The sequence below is a fragment of the Scyliorhinus canicula genome, chromosome 13 (assembly GCF_902713615.1).
Source record: "Scyliorhinus canicula chromosome 13, sScyCan1.1, whole genome shotgun sequence".
Taxonomy (NCBI): Eukaryota; Metazoa; Chordata; class Chondrichthyes; order Carcharhiniformes; family Scyliorhinidae; genus Scyliorhinus; species Scyliorhinus canicula.
This window is the reverse complement of record NC_052158.1, coordinates 89357603-89382078: the sequence shown is the minus strand read 5'-3', so window position 1 is coordinate 89382078 and position 24476 is coordinate 89357603. Positions and strand designations below refer to the sequence as shown.

At 41.7% G+C, this 24476-nt stretch overlaps 2 protein-coding genes across 2 annotated transcripts in view; one reads left to right on the top strand and one right to left on the bottom strand.

The window, feature by feature from the left end:
• farsb (phenylalanyl-tRNA synthetase subunit beta) overlaps positions 1-10278 on the top strand; it is a 69215-nt gene extending 58937 nt beyond the window's left edge. Inside the window, exon 17 of the mRNA XM_038815775.1 lies at positions 9441-10278. Coding sequence (XP_038671703.1) covers positions 9441-9592 — 152 coding nt within the window. The 3' untranslated portion in view covers positions 9593-10278. The remainder of the gene's footprint in view (positions 1-9440) is intronic.
• An 11344-nt stretch (positions 10279-21622) lies between these two features.
• Positions 21623-24476, bottom strand: part of sgpp2 (sphingosine-1-phosphate phosphatase 2) — a 66702-nt gene continuing 63848 nt past the window's right edge. The window contains exons 4-5 of the mRNA XM_038816980.1: positions 23986-24075; positions 21623-22436 (exon numbers count right to left, since the gene is read on the bottom strand). Of these exons, the coding sequence (XP_038672908.1) occupies positions 21891-22436; positions 23986-24075 (636 nt within the window). The 3' untranslated portion in view covers positions 21623-21890. The remainder of the gene's footprint in view (positions 22437-23985; positions 24076-24476) is intronic.

Here is a 24476-nt window from a genome sequence, read left to right as displayed (position 1 = left end):
CTGTAGCTCACCAAGTGCCCTCAGACAGCACCTTCCAAACCCATGACGACTACCATCTAGAAGGACAAGAACAACAGATACCTGGGAACCCCAAGTTCCCCTCCAAGTCACTCACCACTGACTTGGAAATATATCACCACTACTTCACTGGCGCTGGGGCAACATCCTGGAACTCTCTCCCTAACAGCATAGTAAGAAGTCTTACAACACCAGGTTAAAGTCCAACAGGGTTGTTTGGAATCATTAGCTTTCGGAGTGCAGTTCCTTCATCAGGTGACTCACCTGAGGCAGGAGCTGCACTTCGAAAGCTAGTGATTCCAAGCAAACCTGTTGGACTTTAACCTTGTGTTGTAAGACCTCTTACTGTGCCCACCCCAGTCTAACGCCGGCATCTCCACATCGCAACATCACAATGGGTGTACCTACACCTCAACGACTGCAGAGGTTCAAGAAGGGAACTCACCACCCCCTTCTGAAGGGCAACTAAGAATGGGCAATAAATGCTGACCTAACCAGCGACGCCCACATCCCGTAAATAATTTTTTTTAAAATAAAGAAGGTCACTAGATGGATTCTGGAATGAGGGGATTGTTCTGTGAGGAGAGATTTGAACAAGCATAAGCATGTTTCCTAGAGTTCAGAAGATTTACAGCTGCTTTCACTGGAAGCATATAAAATTCTTAAAAGGCTTTATTTATACAGCAGATGTTTCCCCTTGCTTGGGGGTGGGGTACTCTGTAAGTTGGGGTTGCAGTCTGAGAGTAAGGGATTGGCAAAGATTCTTCACTGAAAAGGTTGTGGATCCTTAGAATTCTCCACCTGAGAGTGTTATGGGTGTTCGGTCTTTGAGTATATTTAAGGCAGTAAAATATAAGATCTATGGATACTAAGATAATTAAGGGATAGTGGGATTGGGCAAGAGGATGGCGTTGAGATGGAAGATAAGCAATGATCATTTTGAATGGTGGAGCAAGCTGAATAGCCTACTCCTATTTCTTATGTTCTTATTATTCTATTATAATTGCAGACAAATTAATATATAGTCATTTGGTAGTACAGACCTTGAAAAAGGAGGCATGTTGAAACAATACTAAATGAATATATTCTGTTTGTACCATTTGCTAAAAATGTTTCTAACTAATGAGATAGAGGTTGTCAACAGTCTTTAATGGTACACTATTATTTTGTGGTTAACATCCTGCTGTTAATATAGGTGGCACGGTGGTTAGCACTGCTGCCTCACAGAGCCAGTAACCCGGCTTCAATTCCGGCCTTGGATGACTGTCTGCGTGCGTTTCCTCCGGGTGCTCCGGTTTCCTCCCACAGTCCAAAGATGTGCAGGTTAGATGGATTGGCCGTGCTAAATTTGCCCCTTAATGTGCCCCTTAATGTTCAAGGATGCGCAGGAGAGGTGGGATTACAGGGATAGGGTGGGGGCTGTGAGCCTAGGTAGGGTGCTCTTTCAGAGGGTCGGTGCAGACTCAGTGGGCCAAATGGCTTCCTGCTATAGGCAGTGTGAGTGCTACTTAAACAAAATGGAATGTGGGTTTAGAATACTTGAATATTCTTGTAAAAAAAAATAATGTTCTAGTAATTGGAAGGTGACATGATCTCCCCATTTTAAAGAAGTGGAAATTATATCAATATTGATGGTATATGATAGCTGAGCTTTGAACTTGTAAAAATAAATATGTATTCAATTGAAAAGCCGAGTGAAAGCAGAGTAGTGTGGCCTGCAGAGAGTGTGTTGTTATTTAAACACAACACTTGAGTTTTTTCGCAGAAATATAATTGATGGAATGAAAACGTTTCAGTTCAAATGTTAAGGTGTGTATTTACTATAAGTATAAATAGAAACCAGCTGTAAAATGTCGATATTTCATGGTGCATTTAGCACAAATTTAGAACATGAGATTTTCTTCTTTTATTCACTGTGCACTGCAGTTAGACCCCTTCTCTCTCAAACAGAAATGAAGCTTTTTCCAAGAAAGCTAATAATTCAGTGGATACGTTGTCACTTTGACATTCGTAGCATGTAAGGAGGGAAGAAGTGCCAGCAATGACTGCTTAGGCCAAATGGTCCAAATTTGGAAATTTGATGTAATTCTATGATATAGAAAAATGGTTGGGCGAGTGGGGCAGGGTTGGGGAGGGGCTGTGGGGTAGGGTTGAGGGCAGTGGTGGCAGTGGCGACAAGTTAAGTTGATTAGTGCCAATATAGTTTAATAGTTGAAAACAGCAGACCTACAGTTAACGGCACTATTTATCCAGATTTAGCAATGGCAGGAGAAGTTGCTTCAGGCATATCTACACAGGTTTTCATCTCTGATCTGTCATTTGGCATCTTTGTTAGTTGTGTTCTTTGATGTGGTGGAGCATAGAGTTAGTGCTTAACCTAAAAGGATTAAGCCACCTGAGAGGCTTTCCACCTGTGCAGTTTAGACACTGTAGCTTTTTAAAGCAGCTTCTGGTGTCTTCCTCTGCAAGGCTTTTAATAAATACTTGGATAGGGCGAAGAATTGAACTGACTGTTAATTTTAAGCTGCTTATACAAGATGTAGGTTGTTCCTTTCAGGTGTTTTTTATATGTTAAAAAATATGCCCGTACTATTATAGAACCTTTCAGTGCAGTTTTCTAACCGGGTGTACGTGCTCCATTTTATTACCTCCTGCTGTAGGTAATAATATGTGCCAATGGCTTGAACTATTATGATATAAACTTTCACTTTGCTGCATCCTAAGCAGAAACACAAAGAATAAATGGACATGGTGCCATTTTATCAAACTTTTATGTCCTTGAAAGTGCCTAGCACCTGGAATAAACCCAGGCTTTATTTGTTTGTTTCATAAGTTGCAAAGGACATGGCACTGTTTCATCCACTTGATGTAATGTGCAACCTGTCTATTGTTCTCTGTCAAACTAGAATATTAGTAGGAAAAATGTTGTTTCCTGTCATTTACAGAAGGATTTATACACGTAAAAGCTGCTTGAACCCAGTGGTGTGTAGACATGTGTTATCATTCCTTAAACAATTGGTGGTTTTGGGTTTCACCGATGACCCGTGTGAGATTTTGCTATTAAAGTGTGTTCATCGCTAGCCAAGTGTGAAGTGCCACCACAGTGAAGATAACTTATTGGTTCTAACAAGTGACAATTCTTTCCTGGATGAGTTAGAGAAGGGAGAGGGTGCAGTACATTCTGGGAAGTCATACATCTGATCAGTTTGTCTGCCTTCTATTAGAGAGACCTGCAGCAAATGATTTCAATGGAAATGAAAATCAGATGGGCTCTATAGTGGATGGCTGATCCATTCTGCCAGTTGACCGCCCAAGTGGTGGTGAAAACTACCCTCTGCTTGTTTTAAGTGAAAATGGGAAAGGGAAGAGAACCTGGGGGGAAATGTTCTGTAAGTCACTTTGAAAGTCAGTCCAGTCTATAGACTGGCTCCGTGCCCAGCTCTGAACCAAATAATCCAGGTCTGATGGGCTGTCTAGCAGTTGAGTCTGTCTCACCGTTGATGTGCTTTATTCTTAACCAGGTTATTAAGTGGAATGCTCCACCACGCCAGGGATTCTCTCCCTGAAGGTGCATCGAATGGAGCCAGCTGGGTTTACTGAAAATCTCTCTCAATGAGTGTAGAAAGTATGTTAATAGTGGTTAGAGATGGCTGCTGCTGAAACTCTCATCCCCTCTTGGACAAAGAAGACTGCTAGCTGGTGAAGAACCTTTTTCTGAGGAATTCCAATAAAACATTAAGAAAAATCCCAAACCCGTAGAGGATAGCTGCGAGGCAGATTGAGCCCACCCAATCATATTCATATGTTCTGATCCTGCCCAAAGTTGGAGAAATTTTGGGAGTCGTTTTTCAGCACCATGTCTGAGGTTCTACACATGGATTTGGAGCCAGGTCCCCTGGAGGCGATATTTGGGGTGTCAGACCTGCTGGAGTTGAAGACGGGTTTGGGGGCAGATGTCTTAGCCTTCGCCTCATTGATCGCTCGCAGGGGGGTCCTGTTGGGGTGAAGGTCAGCTTCTCCCCCTGTGCCTTGGTGTGGCTGCGGATCTAATGGAGTTCCTGTACTTGGAAAGGTGAAATTTGCTCTAAGAGGGGCAGATGAGGGGTTCCACAAGAAATGGGGTTCACTTATTTTAGACTTTGGGGATCTGGTTGCCGTCAAGGGGTTGGGGGGGCGTGCAGGGGTTGGCATTAGGATTGTGTTTATTGTAAAAATGTTGAAAATTTGATTTTTAAAAAAAAAAGAAAAATCCCAAACCATTTCAAGCAAGGAGATTAATTTGATTATCTCCATTGCCTCTATTGATGTTTCACATGCTACAAAGTTGGTAGTGTTAATTTTATCCTCAGCTCAATCTCCAACTGTGGGATAAACACATGCATTTTTGTGCATGGATTTCTTAATGTCTGTATAAGACGTGAATCTAATACACAATGTTTTATCATCAGAATCAATGCAATACTGGGTAATTAGCATTGTACTGTAAATCACTAACACTGGACTATTCTTCCAGAACTCAGTGAACACCCAGCCTAGAAAACTGATGCACATCAGAACAATCGGAAAGTTTTAGAAATACTGCAAGGTCTTAAATAAGGGAAGGAGAATTCCTCTCATTTTGACCCCTCACGCCATGAGTTATTTTTATGCTCTTTGGAGAGGGGATGGAGACAAGTTTCACCTCATTAGATCAGTTTAGACATACAAATCGCTGCCAGATTCTTTTATAAAACTTGTTCAGTTGCAGTTCTAATCATATCCTACTTAGGTGGGTGGTTACTCTTTTTTCTACTTTCCTTTTTTGTTAGAAAAGCATGCTCAAAAGATGGCACTTTACATCTCACTCTGTCAAATATTCCATTTGACGAAATGTTAAATAAATATTGAATTACAGCATTGCCCCAAAAATAGTTGTGAAAATAACAGAGAAGCTAACAGCACTTGCTGTTATTAATGTACAAATGCCACAACAACTTTAGGCGAGGGCTTTCTTTCTGGGAGCAGCATCTCGCTGTCTGCCTAACTTCTTCAAAAATGTATTGAGTGGCGTGAAGCTCCTGTTTGTGTGGTAGATATGAAGTAAATTTGCTACAAAGTTAGATCAATTCAATTCTTAGTTCAGTTAAAGGATGGATAAATGTAGCTAATGTCAGTCAACAGGGATATCACAGCCGTCAGCACTGCTGCCTCACAACTCCAGGGACCCGGGTTCAATTCTGGCCTCAGGTGACTGTCGTGTGGAATTTGCACATTCTCCCCGTGTCTGCATGGGTTTCCTCCAGGTGCTCTGGTTTCATCCCACAGTCCAAAGATGTGCAGGTTAGGTGGATTGGCCATGCTAAATTGCCCCTTAGAACATAGAACAGTACAGCACAGAACAGGCCCTTCGGCCCTCGATGTTGTGCCGAGCAATTATCACCCTACTATAACCCATATACCCGTAACCCAACAATCCCCCCATTAACCTTACACTACGGGCAATTTAGCATGGCCAATCCACCTAACCCGCACATCTTTAGACTGTGGGAGGAAACCGGAGCACCCGGAGAAAACCCACGCACACACGGGGAGGACGTGCAGACTCCACACAGACAGTGACCCAGCCGGGAACCGAACCTGGGACCCTGGAGCTGTGAAGCATTGATGCTAACCACCATGCTACCGTGAGGCCCCGTGTCCCCTCACTGGGTTACAGGGATAGGTTGGAGGCATGGGCTTAAGAAGGGTGCTCTTTCCAAAGGCTGGTGCAGGCTCATTGAGCCGAATGGCCTCCTTCTGCACTGTAAAATCTATGATCATGAATTGTTGCATGAAATGAACCTCTTAAACACTGGAAATTAATTATTACAGCCCTGGGGCCTCATTTCTTCAGGCTTTAATAGTTGGAAACTTTTTTGTGGCATTTGTTTTTCTGTCGTCTCTTGGTAGTACTGAACTTGAGTATTGCTGAAAAAGAGACATGCTGGTGAAGCTTTTCATCTCACACTCATCAGACAAATGCAAGAATGCCAAATATGAAAGGAAGCAACAATTTATACTGCATTAGAAAGAGGTAATTGGCAAGTCAGCTGTGATTGGTTGAGGCGTTGCAACAGGGAACTATTGTTCCCCATACGTTACTTATATTCAAAGATGCTCAAACCTGGAGATGTTCCTTTTGCCTGCAGAGGACAGGTCCCTGTGTATGAATATATGGAACTTCTAGCAATATGCATGAGCCACACTGAAGGCCCGACAGGTGATCTTGAATTGGTTGTCAGTGTAATTGTTATTATAATTGGGATTGTTTAGCAAGTCCTGTCCAATTGCAGAATCACGTATAATATTAGAGATTATGTTATCCGTTTTGCAAGCACAGAATAGTTAAGTATGCTGCCCATTGTGAACAACTCAGGGGATGTGTGGTTTGATATGATCCACCATCATTGGAATGTATGAAGCATGTGCCTGGCATCACAGCAGCAGTGAACCCATTCATGCATATGTGCAATTCACAGCGAACAATGAACTGATCAGCGTAGCCATTATCTTGCGGGATAGCTTTCATGCACCCTACTGTAGCGTCAAGCTTGCTCAGTCAACAAATGGCTTGGGTGCTATTTTTTTCCTTTCTGTCTTTTTTTCTTATTCCATAATTTTCCTCCATTTATTTCTCTTTCTGTACCTCATTTGATGTTGAATTCACCATTCTATATTATGGGCGGGAATTCTCAGGCCTCCAAGCCCAATCTTTCTCGGTGGCGGGATGGAGCACGCCATTAGCGGATGGGGGTATTCTTTGCTCCTGCCACTGTCAGTGGGATTTTCCATTGTAGTCATCCCATGTTGCCGGGAAACTCGCAAGTGGGGGTGAGCTGCCGATGGGACCAGAGAATCCTGCCAGCAGCGAATGGCTGGAGAATTCCAGCCAATATTTCCTTGTTTGGAACTTGAATATGATTGGTCAAGGAGATACAAAGGTCCTTGGCTTGTTCACTCAGATTCCAGATGCCCTCTACATCAAACAAGCAAGGACAAGTCTAACTAACAACAGGCTTGATTAATGGCTCTCCATTGTAATTTTGCACCATTGTTTTAGTTTCTAGTGTAGGACAGATATTTTCGGCTGGCAGGGCTTCCTGTCCTGCCACCTGAAGAGTCTGGGAAGCATATTGCTATCGATGCTGGCTGTCCTCGAACATTTAAGACCCTGAGGAGCATTAATTTGCTGGAGCTAAGATTGCTGCCTTCACCCAGGAGGTGATCCTGTCTCAGAAAGTTGTCATCATCTCACTGGCCGACAACTCTGCAGTCCCAGCAACACCACCAGGAGTAGTGTCCACTGCTTGGGACTACAGGCAGTCCCACCAGTCAAAGTGCTCGAGCTGACAGGATTGAGTTGGTACAGAGTCTTGCGGCAGGGCAGCCTGGGATGTGGTGGTGGTGGAGGGGTCATGATGGCAAGACCATGCAGGGGGGAACACACTGGGTGGACAGATTTTACGGTGGGATGGGGACAGAGGAGGGGAAATTGCCAATCTCAAAAGGAGGCAAGTAACCCGTTCCTCATTTTCCTGCCCTCAACGCAAGCAGGGTGATCCACTGGGTTTCCCTAGCTGGTCCATGTAAATTTGCAGATAGGTGGGAGGGGAGGTGGTGAGAAGGCCACCCGGGAATTTTACAGGCCTTCTGCCTGCAGACCCATGGGTTGCATAGGTTAGGGGAGCACAAAATTGTTCCCTCTCGGGGGCAGCACGGTGGCACAGTGGTAGCACTGCAGACTCAAGGTGCCGAGGTCCCAGGTTCGATCCCGGCTCTGGGTCATTGTCCGTGTGGAGTTTGCACATTCTCCCAGTGTTTGCGTGGGTTTCGCCCAAACAACCCAGATATGTGCAGGGTAGGTAGATTGGCCACGCTAAATTGCCCCTTAATTGGAAAAAATAAATTGGGTACTCTAAATCTGTACCAGTCGAATTTTTCAAAACTATTTGGCAAAGAAGTATGAAGTGGAAGTACCACAGTGTTGCACTGAGAAAAGTAAAGCTTTACAATTATGTGTAAAATCTGAAAATACAAAAAATTATTTGTTTTCTTGATCCTATGTGGATTGATGGAAAAATCCCCTACTTGAATTATAACAAAATGTGTTGTCCAGTCACAGATTTCTTTTGTTTAATGGATCTACCAGAGGAATTATTTTCAATTGTTATTGCATCGCAAACGAATTGATAGATCAATTCAAAATCATTTTTAAAGAAACCACCCAATTCATACCTGGCAGATCTATTATTTGGCTTTTATTTCTTAATTTCTGTGTAGCTTATTACACTTTGCAGAATGGACACATGCTATTATAGAAAATGAATCTTTAATGCCTGATTCTTTAATTCTGCAAATTTGAGGGTATTCCTATTTATTTTTATTTTGTAATAAATTTAGAGTACCCAATTCTTTCTTTCCAATTAAGGGACAATTTAGCGTGGCCAATTCACCTACCCTGCACATCATTTTGCGTGGTGGGGTGAGACCCATGCAGGCACTGGGAGAATGTCAAACTCCACACTCCAGAAGTGACCCTGGGGCCAGGATCAAACCCGGGCTCTTGGAGCCGAGAGGCAGCAGTGCTAGCCACCGGGATGCCCCTGGGTATTTCTATTTATTGATCAAAGAATTAGTATGTTAGCATAAAGGATGTTTTCATTATACATTTCATAATTGTGCTGTTTCCTACAGACTGCAAAATATCACACATGTGATTCAATTCTTGCCCACATCTATTGTCTTTATTGTAGCTGTCAAAATGTTACGGCTTAGCACAGTATTGCATCTGAAAAATAATGTTATATCTCTCCTGAACCAAGGCAAGGTTAAAGCAGAAACATAGAAAGCCAGAGTACTGTGTGCAGGAGGGTTTCCGTGAACAACAGTGATAATGACTACTTCAAATGTCTACTCAGAGTTAACTACTTCATGATTGTCTATCGGAAGGATGTATTCTAATATATAAAGAGGGGCAACAAAGAAGAAAATAACATTAATAGAAATGAGCTATCAAAAGACTACAACTGGATTAGAAAAAGTCATGAAGTGACCCCATGTACACTTTTAATTACTTATAGTTGCAACCACCACTTGGGTCTTTTGGTGAGGAAAACTTTGATGGTATTTTATGCCTTTGATGGTTAATTATCTTGAAAATGTGATAAAGACTAGTACTCATTTGGATTCTGAGAAAAAAAGGATTTGGCCACCATCATCAAAGTGTAGCTCACTTCTGACCTGCAGAAGACAATTATAAATTTTCATTTAGAGCTGTTGAAGATTTAATTAAAGGCATTATCAGTTGCCAGCTGCAGGGCAGTGTGAGGAAAGTGAATTACATCTGCTGATTATTGAAGGTGGAGAAATACTGATGTTTTTTGTTCTGTTTCTTCCTTTTATAGATTCCACTTTCTTCCCGGGTCGATGTGCAGAGATCTTTGCTAAAGGTCAGAGTATTGGCAAGCTGGGAGTTCTTCATCCTGATGTTATCACCAAATTTGAACTGACCATGCCCTGCTCTGCACTCGAAATCGACATTGAGCCTTTTCTTTGAAGGATGAGACTGCTTCTTAGTTCTTATCACACTTCTTGTGTCCTTCAGTCATTCTGTGCAAAGAGCAGCTACAGACACTATTAAACTGTAAAGATAAATATTTAATAAAGCGAAAGGATCTAATGCCTGCTTTGTGGTTAAATATATTCTCTCAACTGTAATTTTATCTGTTTGCTTGAAACGTAATAGTGCATTCTTCAGCATAAATTAACTGAAGCTATAAATGTACAATGCTGCAATTCAGTGCAACATACAAGTGTGATATTACAATCAAAATGTTGACACACAAAGTTCTAACTTACCTGCTGTAATAGGATCTATTCGATTTAAGGAAATCCCACTCATTTTTCTCAGCAGCTAACATGATGTAAAAAAATTGCATATGTAACTGATAAAATTGTTTTAATCAGTGGCATATAGCCAATTTGAGGGTTTTCCCTATTCAATACTTGGTGCAATAAGAGGAAATTGCCAATAGCTACCATTATACATTTTATGCTGCAAATGCCTAAATCGTGTAATGTTTGCCTGTCTGTAATGAATCAACTATTTTTTTGTTTGACCCAAAAGGAATTAATAGTGTTTACTCACTCAGAATTGGTGCAGCTGCCACATTATCTTCAAACGTTGAAACTGCATTGCATATATGTACACACGCAAATAAACTGCAGCACTGTTTTAAGCAATTATGTTCCGAACAATATTGAGTCATGATCAGGACTTTAGAATGTTATCTACCTGGCTACAATACCTAAATTTACGTCACGTATGATTATTCGTCGCACTCTTAACTCTTCAGAATTAACTTTAATTTGTCTTGATGAGACTATATATGGAAAAGAATGAGAAACAAAGGGTTCTCAGTACCAGACAGATGCGCCAATGAGTTGTCGAGGAAGGATCGGGAATTGCAGTTTTAACTGAATGTGGGGTTATTTTATGGGCTGGGCCAGTTTAGTGTGACTGGTAAACATCACTCTGTTCAAGATTGATCTGTTGCGCAATTCTGGATTTTCTAATTTTATTTTACAAAATTGATGACATTGAAGACAAATATGCAGAATTTAAAGAATTTTAGGAGTACTATTACTCTTTGGAAGCTTATTAAAAAGAAAGCTGATTTGTAGCATAGGTCTGGGATTCACTTGCATATTATTCTCAAATTTCTCCTCTTGGGGTATTACTCTCAATTTTCTCCTCATAGTTCCCTCTTAACTATCATCCTTTGCGGCTTTCCTCATTGCATTTGAAGTTACATACTGTTCTGCTGATTGGCTGTCAGGACGCAGCAGTTTTATTTCCTGCAGTTGTATGGCCCACCACAGTGGCGTGGTTTAGAACTAATGAAACCCATCTCATGCCCTTAGGCATTTTTAAACTTTTGAAGTCAAAATAGTTTTCCTGTTGCCAGGAAATCCTGGCAGTCGCTAACCATTTCACTTGGTTTGGAATTTGTTTTGTGTGGGTAGTATAAATGAAAGTACGAAACAATTCTTTCCAGAAGCGTTACACGAAAGCAAAGAAAAAAAGGCCTGAACTTGGTGATTTGTGCAAATGGTGAAATGCTAATTCATGCCTGTAGCTTTATGAACAGTGTACCTTAATCATTCTCTCGCCTTCACACAGATTTTGAAGAAAATGTGAGGTGTTACCTTAATCTCCAAGTAGAATATTGAATGAGATTGACTTTTAAATTTTAAACTTCATTTACTGCTGGCTTCCCAGGTGACCCAGCAAATAGATCCACTGAGTCTCTGAGGCGTGCCAGTCAGCAAGGTTCCAGTTTCAATTCCATGGCTGCCTTAGGTTAGCTGGTCTCAGTTAGCTGGTATTGGGGGATACTACACGGTTTCAATGTTCCTTGCTTAAAGAAAGAAAAATTGGCCAGACGTCCTTCTGATCTTCATCCAGGTCCCTTTCTGGGAGTGTTCATGTTCGGAATTTGAAAAGCATTTTTGTGAATGTGGTTACAATCCCAGATTCCTCCCAGCTTTCCAATAGGATCACTTCAGAGTGAATATTCCAGTGTCTTTTTGACATTCCTTTCACTAAATGTCCTGAGTATATTCAAATTGACTTTCCAGCTGTCCTGAGAATATTCAAATTGACTTTCCAGCAGTACAACATCCTCAGGTGACCCCTAGGCCTTTAAATGTCTACAAGTTCCATCTCTTCAAATAGGGAATTCATTCTCACCAGAATTCTACTTGGTGGTTAACACAAAACTGCCTCAGCTTGGCATAGCAGCCACTGATTTTGGGTCTTCCTTTTGTCTCTTGTCTGATTGAGACTAAAAGCCTGTGTCCAACAAGACCTCTGCCCTTTTGCGCCAAGGTATGAAAACTAGCCTTTGAATTTCTGTGTTTCAACTTGGGCTTTGTCCCCATGACAACCAAATCAAATGGGCCACATTGTTCAATATGATCATCACCCTCCATTCTTGGATATTCTGATTTACCTTAAGCTGAAAGAAGAGTGTCTAAAACACAACCGTCTTATAAAGTCTTGTATTTGTAACACTATCACCATGCATTATTTGACAGAATAATTGTTTGTTAAATAACTTGCCATCTGTTCCTTTTTGGGATGTTATATGTAAAGTATAATAATGTCTAAAGAAAGGTAGTTTGCTTGACCTCCAATATTACGGTCTTTATTCTCCATGTGAAGGTATACTAGACATACTATACTTTCTACCCTACCACTTTATGCATTATTATGTCAGCTAACTATCACTCCTTGGTTTAAACGTGTAACCTGTTTTAAGGTCACTTTAAAATATAGTTTACGCAGGAGTGGGTTGCTAATTCAGATTCATGAGGGTCTTCCATTTTCAGTTGAATATACCTGTATGGTAAACATGATTGTTGTATTTTGGTTTCTTTCTGCTGGTATAGTCCCTGAGCAGTAGTTGTATTGTTGAAAAGAGCATTAAACAAGAAATTACTGGAGCATGTAAAAAAGGCAATGTGCTAATAATGTAGGATCTCAATCTTCATGTAGACTGGACCAATCAAATTATCAAGGATGGTCTATAAGATGAGTTTGTACAGTAGTTTTGTGAGTTTCCTGGAGCAATACAATGTGGAGCCAACTAGAATGATGCTATTTTAGATAAATTATTGTGTAACAAGCGAGGGTTAATTAGTAATCCTATTGTAAAAGATCTACTGGGAACTAGTGATCACAATACAATTGTTATGTTTAAAAATGACAGATTGACGATTGGATTACTTTAGGAATATTGGCTTCTAAATATTGGAACATATTTAAGAGTTAAAAGCCTGGAGGTATGGTGTGTTTGACTGCAGTGGTCGTGTTTTTAAAAGGATTTTGTTTTGCTTCTAGAAAACGACAGGTGAAATTGACCTGGGGAATGTGGATTGACTGGGGAGATCCCAGGGGAGTTAATGTGCTTTTGCAGCCTGCAGAGATAATTTGTTTTTCAGCTTGGGAAAATGAGGTAATTGCTATGTGGAAAATCACAGAGAGGCAGTGAGTTTGGAGAAGCTTTGAGAGAGAGAGGAGCTGAATTCTGATCTGCCTGACCCTGAGTCCACAATTCTTTCCCAATAGGATAGTTTAAAAAATATATATATTTTAAAGCCAAACAGTCTTGTCTGAAGACAAGGAAGAAGCTAAAACAACCTAGTTGAAGCAACTATTGAAGATATTCAGCCAAAATCTGCAGCGGTTCTAACCAGGGCCCAAATCTGTTATGCAAAGTAATGACTCTAAGCCTTGCTGATTTTAAAGCTGGATTGAGAGCTGTATGTTTCTTTAATGGGAAATTGAGTAGGAGTGTTAAGAGATAATTTTAAACTTCTTTTCAGGTGTGAAGTTATAAAGTTTGATATTGTATTCATAATAAATTTTGTTTTAGAAATACCAAAGCCCTATTTTTTTCATGCAATCACTCCTGGAGAGAATCATTCTTTCTGCACAGTCTTACAAATAAACTTAAATAGTGGGATTTTGGTCCAGTATCCTAGCCACTGTTGGGGTCTGTTCTGGAATCATACTAATCATCAACCTCAAACGTTAATTTTAAAACTTTGTTTTGTTTAAGTGGAAAACTGGCTAAGTTTGATTGGATAAATATAGTAATAGGTATGGCCATAAATAAATGGGAAACATAAAAAAAATCAAAATATTTGAAGTTGCATTCCATTGAAAAACAAAAACTGCAAAGGAGATCCATCTGTGGCTAGATTAAAAGAAGAGGCTTATAAATTTGCAAAGAATAGTGAAAGTCTGAAGATTGGAAGTATTTTAGAAAACAGAAACGGGCCACCAAACAGAGTCATTCAGCAGAATTCTCCGTCAGTGGATCCTCCGACTTGCCGGCAGTGCACCCACACCCACTGGTTTCCTGACGACATAGGGTGACCACAATGGGAAACCCCATTGGCTGGCTGCGGGAACAGATAATCCCGCTGCCTTGGAGACCCCTACGCAGGAAAATGCAGCTGGCGGACCGGAGAATCCTGCCATAGTTTCCGCTAGCTCGGAAATCTGGAACTAGGAGACACAGTCTTAAGATACGGATTCATTACTTTTGGGCCAAGCTGAAAAATGTCTTCACTGTAAAGCATTGTAAATATTTGGAATTCTCTACCCTAGAATGCTCCAGCATTGACTACATATGGGTGGGATGGACAGATATTTGGTTTCAGGAATTGGGGTATATGGAGAGTGGGCAGAAAAGTGGAGACATAGCCCAAAATAAGCCATGACCATACTGAATGGTGGTGAAGCCTTGGCGGTTTGGTCTTCACATGCTCCTATCTTGTGGTGTTGTGGGTGATTCCCGAATTAATATGGATTTTATTTTTTTGTTATCTTTGACCGATGGAGTCACCATCCTTTGCATGAAGAAGTATTCAAAAGGTGATTTTCACAGAGTTAGGCAGAGTGACTGCCCCCCCCCCCCCCCCCCCCCCCCCCCCAGTTAGCTACACAATCCTTGATGCAAGGGGTTAGTTATGGAGAGGTTCAGCCCATTACATTCACCTTCTGACTGTCAATACATAACCATTTGATCTGTCCGCTTTTAGGGATGTGTACAATGGGGGAGCTCCAACTGCTTTGGCTGAGCTGTATTACATCATTGCCTTGCATGTATCTAATTTCGTGTCTGACCTGAGCCAGCTTTTCAGGGATCAATCAATATGGATTTTGCTTTATCGGTGGGCTATCTCCTACGTCCATATCGTTCTCTGTCGATGGGGTTCCTTCCATTTGGGCCCTACAGATTTCTTTAACTTGAACAGAGCAACTTTTAGTTAATAGGGTATTTAGATTTTCCAGAATTTGTGTTTGCCAGCCTAACCGTGAGGGTTTGACCTTGCAGTTCTCCAGTCCCTCCTCCTCATCTGACTCTCCCCGGCAATCCTCTACCCTCTGGTAAGCCCTCTGGTTGACTGGGCTCTTGGTTGGGATATTTCTTTAACATGTATTAATGGCGTAACTGGCGCTTCAGAGGCGTGAACCAAATAATTGACCTTGCTGGTCCTATTGACCACCCGCTACAGAATACTAAATTTGACCCTGCAAGAATCTGTTGGCTGTGGCACTAGGACCTGTTCTACTATCTGCCAACCTGCCCATGACCTGCTGGGGGCTTTGAAATGTTCCTTGGCTACAGCATAGATATTATAGAGTCGTTCCCAGAAGGTGATGCCTTCCCTTGGCTCGGAAATATATTTTAATCATTTCAGGGGGGGCCACACACCTTAGGCCTGTAAATTAATTCAAACGGATTCAAGATAGTGGACTTATTAGAGGAGCCCCTTGTGCCGAACATAAGGAAAAGTACCAATTCTGTGGGTATTTGAGGCAATGGATTCCTGATTCATCATTTTCAGGGTCTGGGATATTGCTCTTTCGCCCTGTGGGATTGAGGGGGGTAGGCTGACAATTTAAGATGGGTTATTCCCAGGTTGTGGACGACCTAAAACACACAGGAAATTAAATCTGTCCCCTGATCCGAATGAGTCACTTTTGGAGAGCAGTACTGGGTAAAGGACTGTGTGAGCCCTGCTATGATCATTTTGAAAGGAATAGCATCAGGGAACTGGGTGGCCAGGTATATTATAAGAGGATAGTCTGTCCTGGTTTTGAGTAGCGGCCTAACACAGTCAGGATTTGGTTTAAAGGTTTAAATGGCCTTGTGCGGGTGTTATTGTGGTCTGGGGGTTCCCTGCAACCTGACACATGTGGCAGGTTCTGTGGTCTGCAACCACAGTGGACTGTAGACAAAGCCAGAAAAATATCTGCTTCGGCAGGCTAAGGTTTTGTGGGTACCCACATGTCGAACAATTGGAATAGCTTATGTAAGTTGTCAAATTTCCTTACGATATTTTGTGGGCATTACAGTCTGGTGGAGCACTGTTCATTCCTCGTTTGCAGGTCTCCCAAGGGGTCTCCACTTGCACTTTATGCCCTGAGTTGCAAGTCAATGCACTCAGAGACCGGGGCAGCTTCCTCCTCAGAAATGTCAGTCTGTGCTATCCGCTTTAATTCAGGGTAAGCCTGCGGTGCCTTTATTAAGGAGGCTTGGCTGAGATCCTCTCCATCTAGACAGATTTCCATATACGGTTTCAGAGAGCAAGATCTGCTAGTTCAGCCAGCTGGGGTGCTTGTCTCCTTGTTTATATTTGTCTGCTTGGCTTGGGACCAGATCATTTATGCGATTGGGGAAAATCCCCCGAACCACCTCCTGCAGCTGATCAGTTTCCCTTTTCCCACTTGACTGTTCTAGGATTACAGCACCTTCGAAAACTATGATCTTTTAGAGCAGCAGATACCTGGGAACACCACCACCTGGAGGTTCCCCTCCAAGTCACTCATCAACTTGAGTCGGAAATATATTGCCATTCCTTCACTGTCGCTGGATCAAAATCCCCCCTTAACAGCACTGTGGATGTACCTACTCCTCAGGGATTACAGCGGTACAGGAAGGCAATTTACCACCACCTTCTGAAGAGCAACTAGGGATGAACAAATGCTGGTCTAGCCAGCGACACCCACATGCCGAAAGGAATTTTTAAAATCTATTATGATTAGGGTACAAATGTCACTACTATTCTCGTACAGATTTCAAAAAGTAATAATAATAATAATTTCAAAAGAAATAAGAAAAATTGGCAATCATTACAATAGAGCAAGGTATCATCGAGGAGGTTGCTAAAATCACAAAGCGATTTATTAAAGCAACAATGAGGAAAATTATTGACAGGCACAGCAACTACAATACAGGTCTTTACTCTTTGGCGCTCAGGCTTACACTCCCAGGTCACCTTGCTCCCCAGACCCACACACTTCCTTGACATAGATTTGATTTTTGTTGTTGATTTTTTTGATTTATTTAGTGTCACATGTGCTGAAGTGCAGTGAAAAGCATTTTTCTGGAGCCAAAGAAAGGTACATAGTACGTATACGGTAGACAAAAAAAAAGTAGATAGTTACAGCGAATGCGAAAAAGGACACAGTACATCGACAAATAAGTATTTAGTTACAGTACGGAACAAGGGCAAAATAACAAAGCAAATAGGATATTAAGAAGAGCGGCATAGGGTGTTGTGATTAGTGTCTTATAGGGAACAGATCAGTCCTAGGGAGAGTCGCTGAGGAGTCGTAGCTGTGGGGAAGAAGCTGTTCCTATGTCTGGATGTACGAGTCTTCAGACTTCTGTATCTTCTGCCTGATGGAAGGGTCTGGAAGAGGGCAAAGCCTGGGTGTGAGGAGTCTCTGACAATGTTGTCTGCTGAGGTTCACACTCTTCCAAGCATTGGAAATCAGCATTGGAAATCTGAGTCCCTGGCCGATCTTGAAAAACATAGTAAGAAGTCTTACAACATCAGGTTAAAGTCCAACAGGTTTGCTTCAAATCACTAGCTTTCAGAGCACTGCTCCTTCCTCAGGTGTTGTAAGACTTCTTACTGTGCTCACCGCAGTCCAACAGCGGCATCTCCACAGCTTGAAAAACATATCTATAGGCTGCCAAAAATGGAGCCTACCTCTGCATCTGAGCCAAAGCAATGGGCGGAATCAGCTTATCCTCCCAGAGTAATCCCAATGATGGTTTGTGATCAGTAATGATGGTAAAACGGAGACCAGCAACATTGATGCAAATATTTTACGCTGTTTACCACTGACAGGCCCTCTTTTTCAATTTGCGAGTATCTTCTTTCTACATAGATTAATGATTGGGAAGCGAATGCGATGGGTTGGGGGACTGATGGAAGCTTGTCTGGGGTGGCGAGGGAGGTTGCAGGGGAGCACTAGCTAGTAGGGTGGGTCCATTGTCATGTACGGCGTGACCCCTGCAGGTCACCGCCGTGTACTTGCGTGGCCATGGACCTGGCAATTCTCTGTCCATATCTGCAGGCAAAGCCAGGGGTTTTACGTAGCATGGCTGCTAGACCCCACCAGGCGGAGCATCGGTGTGGAGGTGGTGCCGATTTTGCGGTCGCAATACTAGATACATGCTCCAGACATAGACTCAAAATTGGAGAATCTAGCCCAAAATCTTTACATGACACAGATCCTGAGGGTAATCTCCTTCCTCATCTGGAACACTTATCAGAATTCCTGAGTTGATGGCCCATTTTTTCCTTTAGCTTCTGCCCACGATCCTGCTCCTGGTTTCTCAGTTCAACCTCCTCTGTGCCTGCCACTCGGGTCCTTGTCCAACAGTGTCCCCCTCCAGAGTTGATTCACCTCACATTCCTGCAAGCTCTGTATCTTGCAATCATCCACTTCAGCATATTCAGTGACTTGAGCGATGCCTATCGCTTTTTCCAGGGATATTTTTATTTCTGCGAATAGTTTTCTTTGGATACTGTGATTGTTGATGTCACCTGTGTAATGGCACAAGGTATCAATGAGGAGGCTGCTTAAATCACAAAGTGACTTATTCAAACAACAATATGGTAAAACACAGGCACAGCGACAATAAGTCTTTCTTTACTCCTTGACTCCCTGGCTCACATTCCAGGTCCCTTGCTCCCTGTATCCACACACTTCCTTGCCTTTGGTTTGTGTGTTCCCAAGCAATGTGTCCCAGGGACGTCACGTGGACTGTGAACAATCACACCTTAAAGGGGCCGTGCTACCACAGCCTGCATTATTTCAGCGCATGACACAGGAATGATCAATAAGATAATCAAGGTTGTAGTTCACTGTAGAATTGCCAAGGATTTATTTCATGCATTCAGTATGTACCATCTTAAGAGCCCTTCATATCATGCATTTCCACAACATACGCAGAGGTCTTTACTGATAGTTTTACATTGCAATAATTCCAATTTTAAATGGGGTCTGCAACAAAAACATGTATTTATGTAGCAACTTTAACAGATTAAAAGATCCTATGGTGCTTCACTGACACAGTATAAATTAAATATGACTCTGAGTGCCAGGCGGCGATATTTGGTCAGATGTGCTGAATCAAAGAGGCAGGTTTTAAAGAGTATCTTAATTGAGGAAAGTGAGGGAGTCAGGCAGAGAGCTGTAGGGAGGGAATTCCGGAGCTTAGGGGTTAGGAGCTGAAGATATGGCCACCAATGGATGAGTAATAAAAGCAAGGATGCTCCAGAGCCAGAGTGAGAGGAGTGTGAATATCTGGGAGGGTTGAGGGACTGCAGGAGATTACAGAGATTGGGAAGACCAGATCATGGAGTGATTTGAATAAAATATGAGAGTTTTAAAGTCGAGGTGTTGCTTCACCAGGAACACATGTAGACAGTGAGAACTGGGTTGAACAGGATTTGTTGCACATTAGTACATAGGCAGTCGTTTTAGATTATCTCATGTTTCCCAGGGAGAAAATGTGCGAGGCCAGTCAAGAGTGGGTTAGGATAGTCAAGTCTGACTGGAATAAAGGCATGATGGAGAGTTCATTAACAAAAGAGCTGGGCAGAATGTGGCACTGTTAAGGAGGTGGAAGTAGGCGGTCTTAGTGAAAACGGAGATATGTGGTTGAAAGCTCATCTCAAAAATAACATTGAGGCTGCAGTCTGGTTCATCCTCGGCAGTTTCCATCGAGAGGGGTGGAATTATTGGCTAGGATGCAGAGTTTGTGGCATGGATGAAAGACAATGGCCTTAGTGTTCCCAATGAAATGAAATGAAATAAAAATGAAAATCACTTATTGTCACAAGTAGGCTTCAAAAGTAGTTACTGTGAAAAGCCCCTAGTCGCCACATTCTGGCGCCTGTTCGGGGAGGCTGGTACGGGAATTGAACCGTGCTGCTGGCCTGCCTTGGTCTTCTTTAAAAGACAGCGTTTTAGCCCAGTTTAATTGGAGGAATTTCTGCTCATTTAGCACTGAATATCGGACAAGCAGTTTGACAATTTAGAGACAGTGGAGGGGTAGAGAGGTGGTGGTGAGGTGTGTGTGTGTGTGCTGTTAGTCACCAGCACCCATGTGCTGTGTTTCCGGATAATGTCAATGAGGGTCAGCATGAACATGAGGAATAGAAGGGGAATAAATATAGATCCAGAATTAACTGTGTGAGGGCAAGAAGGGAAGTCATTGCATGCGATTCTATGTTTTGCAATTGCATCGTGAAAAATGGGAGTTGGTGAATGTAGTGCCACCCAGCTAGATACTGTGGAAAGGAGTTGAAGCAGGATGATGTGATCAAATATGCCAAAGGCTAAAGATAGGTCGGTAAGGCTAAGTAGGGACGGAATATCGTTGTCACAGTCAAATGGGATGTCATTTATGACTTTGATAAGAGTTGTTTTGGCATGATGACAGAGGTGAAAACCTAATTCGAGAGATTCAACCAGAGTTCCAGAAAAGATGGGCACATATTTCAAAGGCAACAACATGCCCAGGGACTTTGAACAGAAAAGGGACATTTGAGATGGGTATGCTTTATTGACAAGTTTTAATTAATTGTTTTAAGTAACATTTTCCAGAGTACATTGCGTTCATAATTTAATTGCTACACCTTTGCTTGGTTATGCCTGACTAATAATAAACGGGTAATTATTCTGCTGTCTCTCCACCCTCACATCCTTATGACTGAAACACTCTGGAATGTTGTTATAAGTGTTAAAGGTGCTACAGGAATTCAGATAGTTTGGCTAAATTATCACAACAATACATACTCAGAGCATAATCAAAAGTTAAATACGTTACTTATGAAATGGATAGAAGAACTGATTGGTTGGCAAGTGGAGTCTGATTGGTAGAGGCATTGCCATGGAAAATGCAGCAGTGAACAATTAACTGTTAAATGCCAAGCTTTTATTTCAAATGCAAACCAGACAGGTCAACTATGATTGGCCAAGGTATTGCACTGGTGAATGAATGAACTAGAGAATGGCTGTCCCCAAGCTTTTGTTTGGTTGGAAAAGATGTAATGCATGGACATACGCCTCCTGTCTGTAAAGGACTGGGCCTTATGTATGAATATATGTGTCTTCTAGCATGTATAAGTGAGCCACAAGTAAGGTAGAAGTCACATATATTCACACACAGTGGGCAGCACGGTAGCACAAGTGGCTAGCACTGTGGCTTCACAGCGCCAGGGTCCCAGGTTCGATTCCTCGCTGGGTCACTGTCTGTGCGGAAACTGCACGTTCTCCCTGTGTCTGCGTGGGTTTCCTCCAGGCACTCTGGTTTCCTCCCACAGTCCAAAGATGTGCAGGTTAGGTGGATTGGCCATGCTAAATTGCCCTTGGTGCCCAAAACGGTTAGGAGGGGTTATTGGGTTCTGCGGATAGGGTAGAAGTGAGGGCTTAAGTAGGTTGGTGCAGACTCGATGGGCTGAATGGCCTCCTTCTGCACTGTATGTTCTATGTATGTTCAGTGCCCTCTCTTTTTCCAACTGAACAAAAGCTTAGGGTCAGTCATTCCCTAGTTCATTGGTCATGGCAATGCCTTGATCAATCAGGATTGACCTATATTTCAAATATTTGAATTTGAAATAAAAGCTTGGTATTTAGCTGTTAATTGTTCACTGCTGCATTCGCCATGGCAATGCCTCTGCCAATCATAGTACACTTGCCAACCAATCAGCGCCCTCTTCTCACATAGTACAACTTGTTGTTTCTCTTTACTGTTAGTTTATTTTGCATAGCTGTCCTGCTGAATAAAAATCTACAATAGCATGAATCTATCTAAAATACTAAATACTAAAATAACAATACTAAAAATATTTAAATAGGAAGTTGTGTCCTGATAGTGTTTGCAGGAAATTTCTTTCCATTAGGTCTTCATCAACACATTAAATGCATCTCAGACCCATATTTACAGAGAAACTCTATCCACTCGCAATCCTCAGAGTAGTTCAAGTAATTGATGGAGCAAAGGCACTACTACTGTTGCATTGAAGCCAATAGATGAATATGTTGCAAATTTATATGGTACTTCAATCTCCAGTCTTTTCCTAGCTTGCATATCATGTCCTGCAACATCAAACCAAGCATACAGTACTTTGAGGGAAAGAGTTTTGACAACTTGACGAGTAGCAACAAGAACAATAATTCCGATGAGAAAGCGTGCAATGGCCAATGACACAATTTGCAGCGTTATAGAAGGTATTTCAAATGGGAGAGATCCTGTAGGCTCATATGTTCGACCGTACTGATAGTTCATCCAAAATCCAACTGTACATCCTGATGCAACACCCAGGATAATGGTGGTGTCCCCTCTGGTTGGGCTGTAGTGGTCTAACTCTGGATAGGTATAACTCATGAAAAAGGGCATAACAATTGCGATGATGGGGGTTAGGGGACTGGTTAATTGGAAATTGTCGAGAATGTCCCAGAAAGGATATGTAAGAGTCATAAGCACTGCAGTAATCAGGACTCCACAGATCACATCCTGAAAATTGACATAAACAGAATTAGCATACATTGACAGTAAACTGTTATTAAAGTTACTTCAGTGGTATATTTTTGAAAAAATCAACAAAAGAATTAACACTCTTTCTGTCATGTTGGGTACGGACTACAGTAAAATCTTGACAACTAAAGTTAGCAATCATTAGGGTTGAAATCTAATATTATTTTCCTGAATTTTATTCCTCTTATCTCTTAAAGGCGGTGACACATCTTGGATCACAACCTCATGATTCTAGCAGTGCTGTTAAACTGCTCACTCCTCTTGTGTGCCCATAGATGTTAAGTGTTGGTGCTATTTGGCAAGGGATGGCTAAACCTGATTCTGTCATTGTTTGACAATGGACGGAATTTAATGGCCGAGGCAAATTTGGAAGTGGACGCTGGGGTGGGGGGGCCTTTCCAACCTGATGCTAATTGAGACCCTTAAGTTGACACAATGCAACTTAAGTGCCTCATTCTGCAACTACCAGAAAAGTTGACAAGCTTCAAACTCGCAAAGCAAATCCTGTTGATTTCTTTGTCCCCTATTATACATTCCCCTGTTTCTGACTGTAAGGGGCCTACATTTGTCTTTACCAATCTTTTTCCCTTCACGCACCTATAGAAAAATTTACAGTCAATTTTCTGTTCCCTGCAAGCTTACACTCATACTCTATTTTCCCCTTCTTAATCAATCCCTTGGTCCTTCTTTGCTGAACTCTAAACTGATCCCAATCCTCAAACCTGTTGTTTTTCTTGGCCAATTTGTGTGCTTCTTGGATCGAATGTTTAGTGCACAATAACACACCATTTTTGACCCATTAGATTGCTGGGTAGCTGAACTTTGTTTTTTGACACACAAATTACATATCTGACTCAGAATACCTTTTAATTGGGAATATTCTACACGTGCATTAAGATTGCACAAATTACATGGGATTTAGGGCACACTAAAAGACCATTTCGCCCAACCAGTCCTTGTCGGTGTTTTATGCTCCACTCGAACCTCCGCCCATCTTTCCTCATTTTAATCTGTCACTTCCCCTTAAATTTATCCATACAATTTACTTCGACCACTCTCTGTGGTGAGGTTCCACATTCCACTGTTCCACATCCTTACCACTCTTTGGGTAAAATAGTTGCTTCTAAATTCCCTTTCAGATAACCTATTTGATAGTGGTGGACTCTAGCTGTTGTCTTCCACACAAGAGGAAACATCCCCCCCCCCCCCCCTCCCACCCCACATCCACTCAATCAAAATCTTTCATCATTTTGAAGACCACTGTTAGTCACCCCAAGCCTTCATTTTTCAAGTGCAGAGACTCAGTCTGTCAATCCTTTACTGATGTATTAATAACAGAATGTGCCCAGAGTTAGAAAAGGTATTCTTTCAAGTATAATTACCGTACTAGTTGAAAATTAATTAACTTGTTTCCAAATTATTTTTAGCCCTTTGAAGTGCAATATCATCATTTGGTCTTTTGTGCTTCTGTTAGTTATTTTTCATCTGGTGGGAGCTAACTTAGTAATAAAGGGAATTGACGTCTTACCAGCACAGTATGCATTCCTGTGTAGAGCCTGCTGAGTGAGACCAGAGCAGACAGCACCGTGGAAGCCATTAGTCCGAGTGCAACTGAATACTGTAAATCAGGCAAATCAAATCTATTAATGGACTGGATTAATTATTCAGAACAGCAAATTTCACTGAGATAACTGATTAAATTCAAATTAAATTAATATATATAAAATACATAATATTAAAATATGTATTTAAAAATATGATGTCCCAGTTTGATAGTAGCGTGTTATGTTAATAGTATGTTATGACCAATAAATGAAAAAGAATGCCCCACGATGGTATTAAATTGCTGTAAAAAATACAAAGGTAAGGACAAATAACCAAACTTGTAACACCATGAGGGCTCGACAATTGTCTGATGAGCAAATTAGTATGCATGACATATGCCTTTAACAGACTGTAAAAGGAACAAAATCACTGCAATTCCACTGGACATTTGTTGATTTAAGAAAATCTATAATG